Source organism: Elephas maximus, chromosome 4 (genome assembly GCF_024166365.1).
Source record: "Elephas maximus indicus isolate mEleMax1 chromosome 4, mEleMax1 primary haplotype, whole genome shotgun sequence".
Lineage (NCBI taxonomy): Eukaryota > Metazoa > Chordata > Mammalia > Proboscidea > Elephantidae > Elephas > Elephas maximus.
The window spans coordinates 31,057,506-31,076,650 of record NC_064822.1 but is presented as its reverse complement, the minus strand read 5'-3'; the positions used below and the strand labels follow the sequence as shown (position 1 = coordinate 31,076,650).

Genomic DNA, 19,145 nt, shown 5'->3' with positions numbered 1-19,145 from the left:
AAAATGTAATATCCGCAAAGAGCAATAAAAGGAGGTATGCCTGTACTCTCAATCTGTTTAGCTTATTGGTTAGTGTTGTACTACAGAACTTAAATATGAGTATGCATGCTTTTAACATTATACATATTAAATTGTCCTTTATTTTACTGGGGAAAAGGACACTTGGATTACTCAAAAAAGTCAGAGGGATACAAAGGAAAAGAGAGAAAGGACAAGGGGAAAGAGGAAAATAGGAAAAAAAATTACTTTTTGTATGCCTAGTCACAGCATCTCTACTTCATCTTCTCAACCTTGTGAGGCTTAGGAAATGATGGATGGATTCTATGTAATGGAATCCCATATGTACATTAATACACATATCATACATACTAATGTTATAGAAACCTGGTTTACTTCAGGTATGACAAAAATTAATTAAGATAAGTAATAAATTAACAGTGCAGCCTAATAAAGCTCAGCCATAACACTTAACTACTTATATTTGTAGCTGAAAATACAACACCTTATTCAAAAGGTAGTAAAAGTGTTTTTCACTAATTTCCATTTGAAATTGTTTCATGTTTAAAAATAAGACCAAAGAATAACTATTTTAGAATATGCATTAATCTAAACCAAATCTCCCCTTAGTAGTCATTATACTTCATTTTTATTAACATCACAAAATATTTTACAACAAAAAGCTACTATTTCCAGCAAATCAGGCCACATCCATTGATACCTACAAATGACTCTGCTTGCATTGCGTTGGAGACTTAACCCACTCTGTGGGCAAATATTCACTCTGGCGATAAGGTACTTCTAGAACTTGGAAATCCAAAATTATTTCAATTACATCAATAAATAACTTCATCATTTTGCTTTTTTTGTGACCCTTTGTCAAAATTAAATATACACAAAACAGATTCTTTAAAAGAACTTTCTAACTGCAGAAAAACAATTCTAAGAGTCTGTAATCTGTATGATAACTTTAAATGTCCACAGTTTATCCATTTATATTATATCATTTCTATTCAAACCAATCCATGTGGGTGGGTATTAAACATATAAGTAACTGGGTCTCAAAAATAGTAATTATAGATGAAAAGAAAAATGGAGAAACAGAAAAGGAAGAAATATGAACATTAAATACAGAAGAAGGAAGAAATGATATGAGAAAGGAATTAGAAAGTGTTGGTATTTAAAGAAGAATATTAGCACCTGTGCATAATCCAGCTTCAAAAGCAGGTCCTCCTTCTTTAACTTGTTTAACAAATATGGTATCCATTGGTTCCAAGTGGTTTCTTTGTTTTCCTGTGAGAGAGAAAAGGTCCAATTTGATTTTACTTCACAATACTTTATTAAAATACCAAAATACGAAATATAATTGAAATAATTAAGCAAAAATTTATGAAGTTTTAAACACATATCCTACATTTTAATGCTAAAATTATAATTTAGGGGTTTTTATTAATTCACACATTTATTTTGTTTCTTCCACTGCAATACGACAACAGTAACAATAGTAATGGTTTCCATTTACTGGGTACATTTTGTCAGGTACTATGCTAAATACCTTACATACCTTAGAACTAGTTCCTATAGCCAATAAGTATTACTATCACCATTGCATATAAGAGGAAATTGAGGCTCAGCGAGAGTACTTAAGTTTTCAAAGGTCACATAGTAAGTCCCAAAACTGACTCCACAGGTGGTGCTTACTCTATTACTTTTTAATACTGGCATTGTGCTAAGCATTAAGATACAACAGAAGAAGACATAGGTAGTCTTTACTCTTGAGGGACTCTGGTAGGAGAGAGGCATAGGAACAAAGAATGACAGCATAGTATAAAAAATAATCAGAGACAAATACAGCCATGGGCAATGAGGAGCGCATGATCAATTGTGTAAGTCAATATTTCCTAAACGGTGGTTCAAGGATCATCTGAATTAACATCTAATGTGCTTACTTAAAAAATGAATGTTTTGAGGGCCAACCCAGAAATCTGCTGTTTCAACATGTTTCCCAGGTGATCCTCATACACACCAAAATTTGAGAACTATCAGCTTCAGTAAAATAAAAGCCAAAGATTCACATTTAAGCTAGTAATAAGGATGACGATAAGTATCATGGGCGGTATGGGGGGCCGGGAAAGGTAGACAGTGGTTGCTCAGATTATGGCCCCCAGGCCCGCAGAATCAGTATCACCTGGGAATATTTTAGAAATGCAGATCCGTGGGCTCCACCCCAGACCTAATGAATCAGAAAATCTGAGGTATTTCTGATACACATTCAAATTTGAGAATCACTGAAGTAGAAGACATAGCCCTGACTCTTAAAGAAGAACTGAGAAAATAAGGTATATACATGCATGAAGTAATATAATAATACTTCTTAAATAGCAATACTGGGCAGAAAATGACTGTCAAATATAAAGAATTCATAATTATTGCCATATAATGCACAAAGGAGGCTCAACAAAGGAGAGTACGTAGCTCTCCTCACATTCTTAGCTATTTACTCTCAGAGAAGCCCTCTAAAGCAATGAATGGCTAACTCAGTTCCTTAAAAAGCGGTGGGGTACAGCAGAAACTGCTTATGCTTTAGAAGCCACTACGTATGGATTCAAATCCTTGTTCTGCCACTTGATAGTCCAGTTATAATTAAGTAAACTTGAGAAACTCACTTTCCTCTAAAATATAGAGATAATTATTCCATATTTTTACATTCTTGAAGGGTTCTATGAAGACTAACTGATACAACACATGAAACCACTTAGCACAGCATGTGAGTAGTGCAAGTCCTCAGTAAAGGTATATTTCCACTCTTCCTTGCATCCTGCTCAGAGGAGGGCCAGTGTCATGTTTTTATGTTTTCAGGAATTAAAAACCTGAGAGTTATAAAAACACCCCTGCAAAATATCTGTTGTTGTTAGTGGTTCTCAAGTCGATTCCAACCTATGTGTGCATAATATCTATTATCTAATTTTCACAACCATAGACATGTTCCCAAAGAAACTTGATTAATAAGACTTTCTCTCTGCATTCGGATGACATGAAAATATTATAAATTGTGATGTTCATTTTGGTTAGCTATGACTGATAGAGAAGCCCTGATGGTGCGGTGGTCAAAGCGCTTGGCTGCTAACCTAAAGGTCAGCGGTTCACAACTCACCAGCCACTCCACAGGAGACAGATGTGGCAGTCTGCTTCCATAAGGATTACAGTCTGCGAAACCTACGGGGCAGTTCTACTCTGTCCAATAGGGTCACCATGAGTCGGAATCAACTCAAGGGCAGTGGCTTTTGGTTTTATTTATTTTTTTAATGATTGATAGCCATGACTGCTATTTACGTGATGCTTAGAAAGAACGTTTGTTAGATCTCTACTATATAGATGAATGTCTTAATTCTTAAGAGATGTTTGCTGAAGCATTTAGGGATTAATTGTAATGGTAAGACAACTTATTTTCAAATAGTTCAGGAAAAAAAATAAACCGAGTTACATGCACACACAGACATGCAGATGGGTAGATATGTAAATATAGCAAACTCTTAATAAACTAGATGGACAGTACACGGGTATACAGGTGTTTGCTATACTTTGAAAATTATAATAAAATATTGGGCAGAAATTTATACTATGTACCGAGCTTTATTTTTCATCATAGAACTTATCACTCACTTCCTAAAATTTTATTTTTATTTGCTTGCATATTTGCCACTAAAAGGAAAAGCAGGTATTCTGTCATTTGCTGATATCCACAGCACCTAGAATAAGGCCTGGTACAGAACAGGTATTCAATAAATAATTATTCAACAAATGAACACATTTACTATTTAGTTTAATTCTCACAACAATCTTTCAAGACGAGCATTACAAAACTGTTGTTAGCTGCTGTTGAGTCGATTCCGACCCATAGTGACCCTATGTACAGCAGAAGAAACACTGCGCCATCCTCACAATCCTTACTGTATTTGAGCCTATTGTTACAACCACTGTGTCAATTCATCTCATCCAGGGACTTCCTCTTTTTCATTGACCCTCTCTCTATTTACCAAGCATGATGTCCTTGTCCAGGGACTGGTCCCTTTTGATAACACATCCAAAGTCTGTAAGACTTAGTCTCGTCATTCTTGCTTCTAATGAGGATTCTGGCTGTATTTCTTCCAAGGCAGATTTGTTCATTCTTCTGGCAGTCCATGTTATATTCAATATTCTTTGACAACACCATAATTCAAACGCAACAATTCTTCTTCGGTCCTCCTTATTCACTGTCCACCTTTCACATGCATACAAGGCGAATGAAAACACCATGGCTTGAGTCTGCCATACCTTAGTCCTTAGAGTGACATCATTGCTTTTTGATGCTTTAAAGGGATCTCTTGCAGCAGTTTGGCCAATGCAATGTGTCCTCTGATTTCTTGGCTGCTGCTTCCATGGGCGTTGATTAAGGATCCAATCAAAATGAAATCCTTGACAACTTCAATCTTTTCTCCGTTTATCATGATGTTGCTTAATGGCCCAGTTGTGAGGATTTCTGTTTTATGTTGAGCTGTAATCTATACTGAAGGCTGTGGTCTTTGATTTTCATCAGTAAGTGCTTTAAGTCCTCTTTGCTTTCAATGAGCAAGGTTGTGTCACCTGCATATGGCAGGTTGGTAATGAGTCTTCCTCCAATCCTGATGCCACATTCTTCTTCATATAGTTCAGCTTCTTCAATTATTTGCTCAGCATACATACTGAATAAGTATGGTGAAAGGATACAACTCTGATGCATACCTTTTCTGACTTTAAGCCACGCTGTATCCCCTTGTTCTGTCCAAACAACTGCCTCTTGGTCTGAGTCCGGGTTCCACACAAACACAATTAAGTATTCTAGAATTCCCATTCTTCACAATGTTATGCATGATTTGTTATAATCCACACAGTTGAACGACTTTCATAGTCAATGAAACGCTGGTAACATCTTTCTGGTATTCACCGCTTTCGGCCAGGATCCATCTGACATCAGCAACGATATGCCCCGTTCCATATCCTCTTCTGAATTCAGCTTGAATTTCTGGCAGTTCCCAGTGAATATACTGTTGTAACCACTTATTTTTTTTCAGTAATTTTTTTAATTGTACTTTATGTTTCTCGTACAAAAATTTATGCACACATTGTTATGTGACCCTACCTGCTCTCTCTATAATGTGACAGCACATTCCTCCTTTCTAACCCAGATTTCCCATGTCCATTCAAACAGCTTCTGTCCTTTTCTGCCTTCTCACCTCGCCTACAGACAGGAACTGCCCGTTTAGTCTTATGTATCTACTTGAACTAAGAAGCACACTCTTTACCAGTATCATTTTATGTCTTATAGTCCAGTCTAATCTTTGTCTGAAGAGTGCGCTTTGGGAATGGTTTTAGCTCTGGGTTAACAGAGAGTCCAGAGGCCAAGTCTTCTGGGGTTCCTATAGTCTCAGACCATTAAGTCTGGTATTTTTACTAGAATGTGAGTTCTGCACACCAGTTTTCTCCTGCTCCATCAGGGACTCTCTGTTGTGTTCTCTGTCAGGGCGGTCACTGGTGGTAGCCAGACAGCATGTAGTTCTTCTGGTCTCAGGCTGATGGAGTCTCCGGTTTATGTGACCCTTCCTGTCTCTTGGGCTAATATTTCCTGTGTGTCTTTGGTGGTTTTCATTCTCCTTTGCTCCAGATGAGTTAGGACTAATTGATGCATCTGAGATGGCCATTTGCTAGCTTTTAAGACCTCAGATGCCACTCTTCAAAGTGGAATGCAGAACATTTCCTTAATGAACTTTGTTATGCCAATTGACCTAGAAGTCCCCTGAAACCATGGCCCCTAGACCCTCACCCCTGTTACTCTGTCCCTCAAAGTATTTGGTTGTATTCAGGAAACCCCCTAGCTTTTGGTTTAGTCCAATGGTGCTGACTTTCCCTGTATTGTATGTTGTACTTCCCTTTACCTAATTCTTGTCTACTATCTAGTTTTTATTAGATAGTTTTTATTTTTTTTTAATCTAGTTAGTGAATGTCTATCTCCCTCCCTCCCACCCTCGTAACCATCAAAGAATGTTTTCATCTGTGTTTAAACCTTTTCTTGAGTTCTTATAATAGTGGTCTCATACAATATTTGTCCTTTTGTGACTAATTTAACTCAGCATAATGCCTTCTAGATTCCTCCACGTTATGAGATGTTTTGCAGATTCACCGTAGTTCTTTACCGTAGCATAGCATACCACTGTGTGAATTTGTTCATTAGTTTGTTGATGGGCACCTAGGTTGTTTCCATCTTTTTGCTATTGCGAACAGTGCTGCAATGAACATGGGTGTGCATATATTTATTTGTGTGAGGGCTCTTATTTCTATAGGATATATTCCAAGAAGTGGGACTGCTGGATCATACGGGTAGGTCTATTTCTAGCTTTTTTCCAAATAGTTTTCCAAAATGGTTGTACCATTTTACATTTGCACGAGCATGTGGCACTTCACATCCTTTGCCATTTTTTAATTGGGTTATTTGCCTTTTTGTGGTTGAGGTTTTGCAGTATCTTAAAGGTTTTAGAGATTAGACCCTGATCCAATACGTTGTAGCCAAAATTTTTTTCCCAGTCTGTAGGTTGGCTTTTTACTCTTGGATGAAGTCTTCTGATAAGCATATGTGTTTGATTTTTAGGAGCTCCCACTAACTAGTTTCTCTTGTGATGTTTGTACATTGTTAGTAATGTTTTGCATTCTACTTATGCCATGTATTAGGGCTCCTAGTGTTGTCCCGGAAACCCTGGTGGTGTAGTGGTTAAGTGCTACGGATGCTAACCAAAAGGTCCACAGTTCAAATCCTCCAGGCGCTCCCTGGAAACTCTATGGGGCAGTTCTACTCTGTCCTATAGGGTCGCTATGAGTCGGAATCAACTGGATGGCACTGGGTTTGATTTAGTGTTGTCCCTATTTTTTCTTCCATGATCTTTATCATTTTAGATTTTACATTTAGGTCTTTGATTCATTTTGAGTTAGTTTTTGTGCATGGTGTGAGGTCTGCGTCTTGTTCCATTTTTTTGCAGATTGATATCCAGTTATGCCAGCACCATTTGTTAAAGGGTCTTTTTCCCATTTAATGGACTTTGGGGCTTTGTCAAATATCAGCAGCTGATAGGCAGATGAATTTACATCTGAATTCTCAATTCTCTTCCACTAATCTATGTACTTGTTGTACCACTACTAGGCTGTTTTGACTACTGTGGCGGTACAATAGGTTCTAAAATCAGGCAGTATAAGGCCTCCCACTTTGTTCTTCTTTGGTAACACTTTACTTATCCGGTGCCTCTTCCCTTTCCATATGAAGTTGGTTGTTTTTTTCTCCAACTCCTTGAAAAATGTCATTGGAATTTAGATGGAGATTGCATTGTATCTGTAGATGGATTTGGGTAGAATTGGCATTTTCACAATGTTGAGTCTTCCTATCCATGAGCAAGATTATGTTTTTCCACTTATGTAGGTCTCTTTTGGTTTCTTACAGTACTGTCTTGTAGTTTTCTTTGTATAGGTCTTTTACATCTCTGGTTAGATTTATTCCTAAGTATTTTATCTTCTTGGGGGCTCCTGTAAATGGTATTGATTTGGTGATTTTCTCTTCGAAGTTCTCTTTGTTGGTGTAGAGGAATCCAACTGATTTTTTTATGTTTATCTTGTATTCTGATACTGTGCTGAGCTCTTCTATTAGTTCTAGTAGTTTTCTTGTGGATTCTTTGGGGTTCTCTTGCATAAGATCGTATCATCTGCAAATAGGGATATTTTTACTTCTTCCTTACTAATCTGGATGCCCTTTATTTCTTTTTCTAGCCTAACTGCTAGGGCCTCCAGCAAAATGTTGGATAAGAGTGGTGGTAAAGGGAATCCTTTTCTGGTTCCCGTTCTCAAGACTCTCTCCATTTAGGATGATGTTGGCTGTTGGCTTTGTATAAATGCCCTTTATTATTTTGAGGAATTTCCCTTCTATTTCTATTTTGCTGAGAGTTTTTATCATGAATGGGTGTTGGACTTTGTTAAATTCCTTTTCTGCATCAATTGACAAGATCATGCAGTTCTTGTTTTTTGTTGTATTTATGTGATGGATTACATTGATTGTTTTTCTAATGTGGAACCATCCCTGCATACCTGGTAGGAATCCCACTTGGTAATGGTGAGTTATTCTTTTGATATGTTGTTGAATTGTATTGGCTAGCATTTTGTTGATGTTCATGTGGGATGCTGGTCTATAATTTTCCTTTTTTGCGGTGTTTTTTTTTTTTTTACCTAGTTTTGGTTATCAGAGTTACGCTGGCTTCATAGAATGAGTTTGAGAGTATTCCATCTTTTTCTATGCTCTAAAATACCTTTAGTAGTGGTGGTGTTAACTCTTCTCTGAAAGTTTGGTAGAATTCTCTGGTGAAGTAGTCAGGGCCATGGCTCCTTTTTGTTAGGAGTTTTTTGATTACCTTTCCAATCTCTTCTTTTGTTATAGGTTTATTCAATTTTTCTACCTCTGTTTTTGTTAGTTTAGTTAGAGAGTGTGTTTCTAGATACTTATCCACTTCCTCTAGGTTTTCAAATTTGTTAGAGTACAACTTTTCATTATATTCTGTTATGATTCTCTTAATTTCACTTGGGTCTGTTGTGATATTGCCCATCTCATTTCTTATTCAGGTTATTTGCTTCCTCTCCTGTTTTTCTTTTGTCATTTTGGCAAATGGTTATTAATTTTGTTGATCTTTTCAAAGAACTAGCTTTTGGTCTTGTTAACTCTTTCAGTTCTTCTCTATTCCATTTAATTCTACTCTAACTTTTATTATTTCCTTTCTTCTGGTGCTCAAGGGCTTCTTGTGCTGCTCTCTTTCTATTCATTTGAGTTGTAGGGCTAATGTTTTGATTTTGGCCCTTTCTTCTTTTTAGATTTATTGTTATAAATTGACCTCTGAGCACTACTTTTGCTGTTTCCCAAAGGTTCCGGTAGAATGTGTTTTCATTCTCATTTGAGTCTGTATTTCTTTATTCCGTCCTTAATTTTTATAACCCAGTAGTTTTTGAGCAAGGTGTTGTTCAGTTTTCATGTGTTTGATTTTTTTTTCCTTGCTTTTTCTGTTATTGATTTCTACTTTTATGGCTTTATGGTCAGAAAAGATGCTTTGTAATATTTTGATGTTTTGGATTCTGTTAAGGCTTGCTTTATGGCCTATTATGTGGTCTGTTCTGGAGAACATTCCATGTGCATTGGAGAAGAAATTATACTTCGCTCCTGGTGCGTGGAGTGTTCTGCATATGTCTGTGAGATCAAATTGGTTGATTGTGGCATTTAGATCTTTTGTGTCTTTACTGAGCTTCTTTCTGGATGTTCTGGTCCTTCACCAAAAGCGATGTGCTGAAGTCTCCTACTATTATTGTGGAGCTGTCTATTTCTCTTTTCAGCGCTGTTAGTTTGTTTTATGTATTTTGGAGTCCTGTCGCTGGGTGCACATATATCTATTATGGTCATGTCCTCCTGGTACTAACCATTTAATCATTATATAGTGTCTTTCCCTATCTTTTGTGGTGGATTTTGCTTTAGAATCTATTTTGTTAGAGATTAATATTGCCACTCCTGCTCTTCTTTGGTTGTTGTTTGCTTGATATATTTTTTCCGTCCTTTGAGTTTTAGTTTGTTTGTAACTATAAGTTTGAGGTGTATCTCTCGTAGGCAGCATATAGGTGGGTCTTTTTTTTTTTTTAATCCATTCTGCCACTCTCTGTCTCTTGATTGGTGCATTTAGTCCATTTACATTCAGCAGTAATTATTGGTAAAAAAAAAAAAAAAAAAAATTTTTTTTTATGAGTTTAGCACTGTCATTTTGATGCATTTTTTTTGTGTGTTGAGTTTCTTTGTTCCACTTAATTTTCTGTGCTGAGCCATTTTTCTTTACGCATTTTCTTTTTATCCTTTTCATTATTGTTGACTTTGTATATGCTGAGCCTTTATGTTTTTCTTGTTTTTTATTTTGATGTGTAGATTGTTAGTTTCCATAATATTTACCCCTATTTTTCTAAGTTTAAACTGATCTTTCTTCTTTATATTGTTTTGATTTCCTCCCCATATGAAATATCTGTGATTATATTATTTAGTCCTTCTTTTTTGTTTTAACGTTGTTGTCTTTTACATACTGGTGTCTCTGTTTCCTTATTTTCAGTGTTTTAGCTTTGATTTATTTGTGACTTCCCTGTCTGGGTTGACATCTGGTTGTTCTGTCCCGTGTTCTAGTCTTGGGTTGTTATCGGATGTTACTGATTTTCTATCCGGAGAACTCCCTTTAGTATTTCTTGTAATTTTGCTTTGGTTTTTACAAATTCTCTAAACTTCTTTTATCTGGAAATGCCCTAATTTCACCATCATATTTGAAAGATAGTTTCACTGGATATGTGATTCTTAGCTGGCAATTTTTTTTCCTTCAAAGCTTTATATATATGTCATTCCATTGCCTTCTTGCCTGCATAGTTTTTGCTGATTAGCCCAAGCTTAGTCTTACTGACTCTCCTTTGTAGATGACTTTTCGTTTATCCATAGCTGCTCTTAAAATTCTCTTTATTTTTGGTTTTGACAAGTTTGATTATAATATGTCTTGGTGACTTTCTTTTGGGATCTACCTTGTGTGGGCTTCAATGAATATCTTGGATAGATATCTTCTCATCTTTCATGGTATCAGGGAAGTTTTCTGCCAACAAATCTTTGATAGTTATCTCTGTATTTTCTGTTATCCCCACCTATTCTGGTACTCCAATCACTCGTAGCTTATTCCTTGGGATAGAGTCCCACATAATTCCTAGGGTTTCTTCATTTGAAAATTTTTTTATCTGATTTTTCCTCAAATAAGTTGGTGTCAAGTGCTTTATCTTCAATCTCAGTAATTTTGAGTTCCACTGCTTCAGTTCTGCTCTTATGACTTCATATTGAGCTGTGCAATTCCAAAATTTATTGTTTATCTTTTGGATTTCAGTTTTCTGTCTATCTGTGGATTCTTGCAGTCTGTTAAATTTGTCATTATGCTCTTGTATAGCCTCCTTAAGTCCCTCTATTGCTTTGTCTGTGTGTTCCTTGGCTTGTTCTGCATTTTCCCTGATCGCCTTCCTGATCTCTTGAAGAGCTCTGTATATTAATCTTTTGAATTCTACCTCCCCCATGCCCCCGGTACTTCCAAGGAATGTTCTCCCTCCGGAAAGTTTCTTGATTCTTTGTTTTGGGAGCCTGCTGAAGCCATCACGGTCTGCCTCTTTATGTGATTTGATATTGACACTGCTGTCTCTGAGCCATTCAGTAAGTTATTATATTTATTTAATGTTTGCTTACTCTGTTCTAGCTTCTTGTTTTGTTTTGATTGCCGAAATAGGCTGGTCGTGTGAGTTCGTTTGATTATTGGTGACTCTGAAGCTCTCACATCCTGTCACCAGGTGGTTAGAGCTGTTACTAGGTATGTGAGCCCAGGAGTCTGTTTACTTTTCTTGTATGGATTCAGATCAGGTGTCCAGGGAGTCAGTCACCAAGTGCATGGTGCAGGCTCTCACCTACAGTCCTAGAAGGGCAGGGGTGATTGGAATAGGTTCAGGTATCTGGATGCAGTAAGCATTCATGCACTGAGCAAGGCAGGGGGCTGATGGCTGCCCCTTAGCATCTGGGAGAAAAGCATGTCCCTGTTCCCTAGGGAGCATAGGTGGGTGGGTTTTGCAGCCAGACTATGGGCACCCAGTGCTGTTGGGTATAAGGACTGGGAGGCAACACTTATTCTTGGACCCCTGTTGCAGGTGGTTAGGTGGCATGGGTGGAGCTACCGGTCTTCAGGCCTCTGATGTGGGTAGGTCAGGACCCTGCCTAATGGGCAGAATGGTGTCAAATGTCACAAATCTGCCACTCCACCATACAGCTGATACTGTTGAAAAATGGTCTTCAGGTATATACCCTGTTGTACTGTGCCAATAAGCACCTACGCTGTTGAAATGGTCGCACACATGTCTATGTAGGGGTGAAAGGCTTCAAAGTCCATGGACTCCTTACGCCTGTGCCTAGGCAAAGGAGCTATGCCTGCCTTGTGTTCCTGGCTAAGGGGATTGGATAGATTATTTTTTCCTGTCTGTTAATTTGTTCCCTCTCCCAGACCAGGCAAATGGCTCAGGATGTACAATGTGTCCTACTTCCAGCCCAGGGGATGTGGCAATTGCTGAAGTCAGCCAGGGACCCAGTACAGAGCAGGGAGGGGATAAATAAATGGGAGAGAGGTTCTTCCCAAAGGGGGTGTTTTTTGATCCACACGGTAGGTTAGACACATATACTTATTTTTTGCTGACTGGGCGCTGCTTCTTGCTGGTTCTGGAGGTTCGAGTAGACTCTGCACCACTCTCTTTCTCCTGAGGTGGAAAATGCTTCCCGAGGGCCACCGGTTGCCTCACTGTGCACCCCAGCAGATCCAGCCTGCAGGGCGCCAGTTCCTGCTGGGTCAGGTCTGGCAACTCCTTGCTGCTTCTGAACCATCTCTCCCTTCCCCTGCTGCTCAGTCCGATTCCTCAACTTTGCCTTTGATGTTCAGGGCTCCTAGAGTGTCACATCATCGATTCATTTGTTTTTTCGGGGCTTTGTTCTAAGAGGAACCAAGAAAGCATCTGGCTACTCCGCCGTCTTGGCCCCACCTGTAAGCACTTTTGAATGATCTTCAGTAAAATTTTACTGGTGTGTGATATTAATAATATCATTCAATAATTTCTGCATTATGTTGAATCTCTTTTCATTGGAATGGGTACAAATATGGATCTCTTACAGTCAGTTGACCAGGTACCTGTGTTCCAGATCTCTTGGCATAGACAAATGAGTGATTCCAGCGCTGCATCCATTTGTTGAAACATCTCAATTAGTATTCCGTCAATCCCTGGAGCCTTGTTTTTCACCAATGCCTTCAGTGCAGCTTAGACATCTTCTTTCGGTATCGTTGACTCTTGATCATACACTACCTCCTGAAATGGTTTAACGTTGATGAATTCCTTTTGATATTGTGATTCTGTATTCCTTCCATCTTCTTTTGATGCTTCTCGTACTGTCCAATATTTTCCCTGTAGAATCTTTCAATATTGCAACTCGAGGCTCGAATTTTTTCTTCAGTTCTTTCAGCCTGAGAAGCGTTAGGCGTGTTCTACCCTTTTAGTTTCCCATCTCCATGTCTTTGCACGTTCTTGAAGTCTTCTTGAGCTGCCCTTTGAAATCTTCTGTTCTGCTCTTTTACTTTCGCTTTAGTTGCTCTACATTTAAGGGCAACTAGCAGAGTCTCTTCTGACATTCATTTTGGCCTTTTCCATCTTTCTTTCTTGTCTTTTAAAGGACCTCTTGCTTTCTTTATGTATGATGTCCTTGATGTCATTCTACAACTTATCTGGTCTTTGGTCATTAGTGTCCAATGCATCAAATCTATGCTTGAGATGATCTCTAAATTCAGGTGGAATATACCCAAGGTCATACTTTGACTCTTGTGGACTTGTTCCAATCTTCATCTTCAACTTGGATTTGCATACGAGCAATTGATGGTTTGTTCCTCAGTTGGCCACTGGAGTTATTCTGACTCAAGATATTGAGCTTCTCCACCCTTTCTTTCCACAGATGTAGTTGATTTGATTCCTGTGTAATCCATCTGGCGAGGTCCATGAGTATAGTTACTATTTATGATGTTGAAAAAAGGTATTTGCAATGAAGAAGTCATTGGTCTTCCAAAATTCTATCATGTGATCTCTGATGTCGTTTCTATTGCCAAGGCTGCATTTTCCAACTACCAACCCGTCTTCTTTGTTTCCAATTTTTGCATTCCAATTGCCACTAACGATCAATGCATCTTGATTGCATGTTTTAGTAATTTCAGACTGCAGAAGTTGGTAAAAATCTTCAATTACTTCATCTTTGGTTTTAGTGGTTGGTGTGTAAATTTGAATAGTCATATTAACTGGTCTTCCTTGCAGGCATGTGGATATTATCCTATCACAGACAGCGTTGTACTTCAGCACAGATCTTGAAATGTTCTTTTTCACGATGAACACAACACCATTCCTCTCCAAACTGTCATTCCTGGCATAGTAGACCATATGATTGTCTGATTCAAAATGGCCAATACCAGTCCATTTCAGCTCATTAATGCTGAGTATATCAATGTTCACATGCTCCAGTTCATTTTTGACTTCCAACTTTCCTAGGTTCATACTTTGTACATTCCATGTTCTGATTATTAACGGATGTTTGCAGCTGCTTCTTCTCATTTTGAGTCATGCCACATAAGCAAATGAAGGTCCCAAAAGCTTGACTCCAATCACATCATTAAGGTTGACTCTATGCTGAGGAGGCAGCTCTTCCTCAGTCATATTTTCAGGACCTTCCAACTTGAAGGGCTCATCTTCCAGCACTATATCAGACAAGGTTCTGCTGTATTCATAAGGTTTTCACTAGCCAATTTTTTCGGAAGTAGACTGCCAGGTACTTCTCCCTAGTCTGTCTCAGTCTGGAAGTTCAGCTGAAACCTGTCCAACAATGCTCACCCAGCTGATATTTGAAATACCAGTGGCAAAGCTTCCAGTATTACAGCAATACGCAAGCTATCACGACACGAAAAACTGACAGACATGTGACGTATTACAATATTAGTATTGCCATTTTACTGAAGAGAAAACAGAAGCTAAGTTACAAGAGGCAGAGCAGAGATTTGAACCTAAGTCTGAATTCAAAAGTGGCATTCCATTCTGCCTAAAAAATAATTGAACTACTTATCCACTTTTCAAGCTCTACTGAAAAGACAGTCCGAGTAGACAGTCCAATTACCATTAATTTAAAAGGAAAAAGTTTATTTTCAATATAAGAAATGCAAGCTCTCAATTCCAGCCAAGTTGGCAATTATGCTATGTCCCTTTGTGGTCAACTCAATATTTACAACAGTTGACATTAAAGGAAAACCATGTATTTCTTCTTGGCTAGAGATCTGGAAGTTTACTTGTTTTTTATATCAAGTTGTTGCTTTCATGGAAAGATTTATGTAAGAAAAGAGATGAACCATTTTTCTTATTAATGTCTTCTAGTCCATTGTGTCCTAAAGGTGATAATATCATATTTAAAAATACAAAATGTAAATGAATTAATGAATTCTACAAAATAGCATAATGTCTGTTTGGTACCAATGTAGTGACTTCTGAAAATTCTGATAGGTAATTTCACTTACACAAAATAGCTGTGCTCTAAAGTAATTTGATGTTGAAATTATAGCAAACACCTATATATTTCTATAAAGGAAATACTAACTTTGCAATGACTGTCAGTATAAAATCAGAGATACTTTGCCAACGACAAATTTTTCAATATACTATGTCTGAAAATATATGAAAACACAAGAAATTAAAATAGAGGCCAATCATACAACAAGCACTGTTTTATCTGCTCAGATTTGTACTTCTGATTCTTATTCATTTTCCTTTCTGGACTTACCTCCAAATTTTGTCTTATTAGTACTTATATATTTTCCAATTTCTCTGGACAACAGAAAATTTTCTCAAAAATATCCCCCCTAATTACAGACAAGTTTCACTGAGAAATACATTTCTCTTCAATTTCCATATTCCTTGACTCTTAAGTACTGAGTTAACATTAGTTAATTAACTTTAATAGTCTCTTCTTCCTAATACATGCAGTCTGCTATTCTGCTAGAGCTGGAAATCAAAAGCATCATATTTAAACTGTGTGTTATATATTTCAATCTCTTGTGTCTTTAGTTTTTTAAGTCATTTTCTAGATAAACAAAACTAAAAGCCAGATCCTGAATTATGATAAACTCATCAGGAAAAATGACTCCTTACTTCCCTATATTACCATCTGGCAGAGCTGGATGGCTTCCCTGGTAATTCATAATAAAAGCTTCTTTCAATTCTACATTCCACATCTGCATTTTATAAGTTCCCAGTTTTGGGGGGAACACACAGGACATGCTTCAAATAATTGTTAAACACCTTATTCAAGTGTCATTTCCTGATCTTACCAAAAGAAAAGAAAAATGTGTATTTTTAGCACACACATATAATAAGTTTGTCTCTGCAGAAAAAGAATTAAAATGACAATGATCTTACATGGATGAGAATGACTAAAGTGACCAGGTATAGAAAAAGTCCCATTTTATGTCATTTAATATACAATTAATAAAGTCTCAAACAAGAAGACAAAAAATGAATTTACTTGAAATGTAATGTTATGCTTGAACTCAGAAAGAATGTACATATTTTTAAAGTATAGTAAATATTATCAGTTTGGGAAAAAATAATTTGAGTAAACAAATTTGTAATATATGGACAGCAGCTGCCATCTAAATACTGGACGCATGGCTAGCGGACGTGCTTTCCGCTCTCCATTTCCAGTATAGTGCAGTAGTTAAAAGTTTGGACCCTATTTTAAAACAGATTGCATGGTTTAAAATCCCAGCTTTACCAATTATTTTCTAGGTTTTGCAATATTTGGGACATATTTATACTACAAAATTATTAGTTGGAATTAAAAGTTAACTGGGCACCCTGTATTTTATCTGGCAACCCTATCTCCAAGTGATCGTCAGTAAATTATTTTTCTGTGCCTCAGTTTACTCTCCTGAAAACTGGGGACAATGGATAATTATACCTTACTGGCACAGTTGTTGTGAGGATTAGAAGAGATAGCCCATTAAAGTGCTTTTATAATATCGAGGCAAGTAGGTGTCCGATAAATGTTAGTTATGATTATGTTAATCTGATTATAAACCTTCAGAGGGTTTGTTTATATCCAGATCAGGAATGATCTAGGCTAGGAGGTATGGTACCTGCCCCACTGCAGTGCTCAATACATACTGAAAGAATATCCATACAAACCTAACCGTCATATGACGGGGAAGAGACAAATACAGGCCAAAGAAAGAGGACACTAAAGAAAGTAGAAAGGTAAGAGAGGCCATACTTAAAAAAAAAAAAAAAAATTCTAATAACTGACACAAACTACAGGCATTTCTTCAAAAAAATTGGTATCTAAAACCAGAGGGCTGGAACTCCAGGCCTGTGGGCTCTCTCAGTCAAGACAGATGACTTAAAATCTCTACATGACCTCCTTTTTTGGACAATGCTAAAGTCAAAATAATTTGCAAAATTTAAAAATTAAAATTTAAAATAAGTAGACAAAGCAAACAGGTAAAAGGAAATAGATTACTTAAGAGGTGGCATAATTTGAACTCCGCTATAAGGGCCTTGTAGTGAAAATCCACAGACAAAAAAGTAATTATAGGTCAGGAAATTCTATAATTCTAGGGACAGGAGAAACTTATTTCTTAAGAGACTGAAAAACATACACTTTATAAAAAGAAAAACCATCTCACATCTTACCCAAAAGTAAAGCAAAATAACGGCTATCACCGAGATTAAATTTTTTTTCTTCTCTTTCAGAGTTCTCAAACATGCTACTGAAAAAACTTTTCAATTTCAAACGGAACCAAATCTTCTCTGGCTTCATAATGACAGTTGTTTCAAAATAAGTACTCTTTTTATTGATTTCCTTGCTGTCAAAAAGAAAAAAAAATATATCTACACACAAGAGAAAAAGAAGGCTGTTGAAATTAGACTGCTTCAATATGAAAGCTACATAAGCCTTGGAAGAAGTGTATTCTCCACAAAGGTGGAAAGCTAAAGAGATACAGCACCTAATGGAATATTAAAGCTCCAGGCATCAAGTTTTTAAGGTAAATAAATTAAAAAGCATATGGAAATTAATATCTATTTTTTGGATGGAAAACAACTGAAACCACAATTTCGAATGAACTGGGCAGATAGCAAAGTTAAGTATGAATGATAAATGATCTTCACTTCTCTTTGTTGGAGAATAAGTTGCCAAAGGGGGGGGAAAAAAAAAAACAGGGCCTGCAGAAGAATTTATTGAGCAAGAAGTGCTTGGGAATTATGGATCCATTAAGGCAAATAAAAAACAGAAGGAGTAATAAACACCAAATTTAAGCTAGTGCTTACCTCAAGGAGTGGGGGGAGAGAATCAGGAAGGAGTGGTACAGCAGGACCTTAACTAGTAATCACTTATGTATTGCTAGTGGCATACAAAATTACCTTAAGAACCCAACAGAGAGGCACTAACATTAAAAACCCATATGTATCATATGACAAACACATCCTATATGATAAATAATTAAGCATAAGCCAATTTAACAAGGCTGGTGTGGAAGATGATTATGTACTTTTTTTTTTTTTTGCAAGGGGAGGATGGTAAGGGCAGAAGCACTAAGTAAGAAAATATCCCAGCTTGTTAAAAACAGGTGCTCCCCAAATTTCTACTCTTTATGTGCTCACTTACAGAGTGATAACTATCAACTTTAAAACTGTATTTCCCTAATCTCCAATCTGCGGCTTCAACAATTATCTTAAGCTACAGACCCAAACTTCCACTTACCTCGGGACACTATCAGTAGAATGCCACCTGTCAGGTCTCAATCACATTATATTTAACCTAAGCAACAATGTACTTACTATCTCTCTACTCAACGTGATCTTCAAGTAATATCAAATGGAACAAAACAAAATATGAAAATCTGCTAAATATCAAAAAAGCAAATCAAGCTCTAACTTAGATCACGTTAAACTTCCTTTCAACCCTGTTGCTGCTGGCTGCTGTGGAGTCGGCCTCCGGCTCACAGTGACCCCACACATTACACAGTAGAACTAAGCTCCATAGCATTTTCTTGGCTATAATCTTATGAAAGCAGATCACCAGACCTTTTCTTCCGCAGCACCACTGGATGGGTCTGAAACGTCAACCTTTCGGTTACACCGTTTGTGCCACCCAGAGACCTTTCTTTCAACCCTACATGCATCTTTTTCTTTTTTTTACCTTTCACTGTGGAAAACGTCCAGCGTTCACATACGTACAGAAAACAGTAGAATAAGCCCCCATGAACCAAGCTTAAATAATCACGAAAAATCTGTCAATCTTGTTCCCTCTATATATGAGTTGGTATTGACTCGATGGCGATGGGTTTGGTTTGGTTTTTGGTTTTTTGTAATATTTCAAAGCAAATCCCAGGTATCATACAAATTCATTCATAAATACTTTACATATCTCAGTACTTATTACTGACAGA

The 19,145-nt window shown here is 37.2% G+C and overlaps 1 protein-coding gene across 5 annotated transcripts in view; it reads right to left on the bottom strand.

Annotated features, from left to right (window-relative positions):
* ARHGAP21 (Rho GTPase activating protein 21) overlaps positions 1–19,145 on the bottom strand; it is a 284,877-nt gene that overhangs the window by 62,994 nt on the left and 202,738 nt on the right. For all 5 annotated transcript variants that reach the window (XM_049881816.1, XM_049881818.1, XM_049881815.1 and 2 more), the window contains one exon: positions 1,198–1,290. In XM_049881816.1, the coding sequence (XP_049737773.1) occupies positions 1,198–1,290 (93 nt within the window). The remainder of the gene's footprint in view (positions 1–1,197; positions 1,291–19,145) is intronic.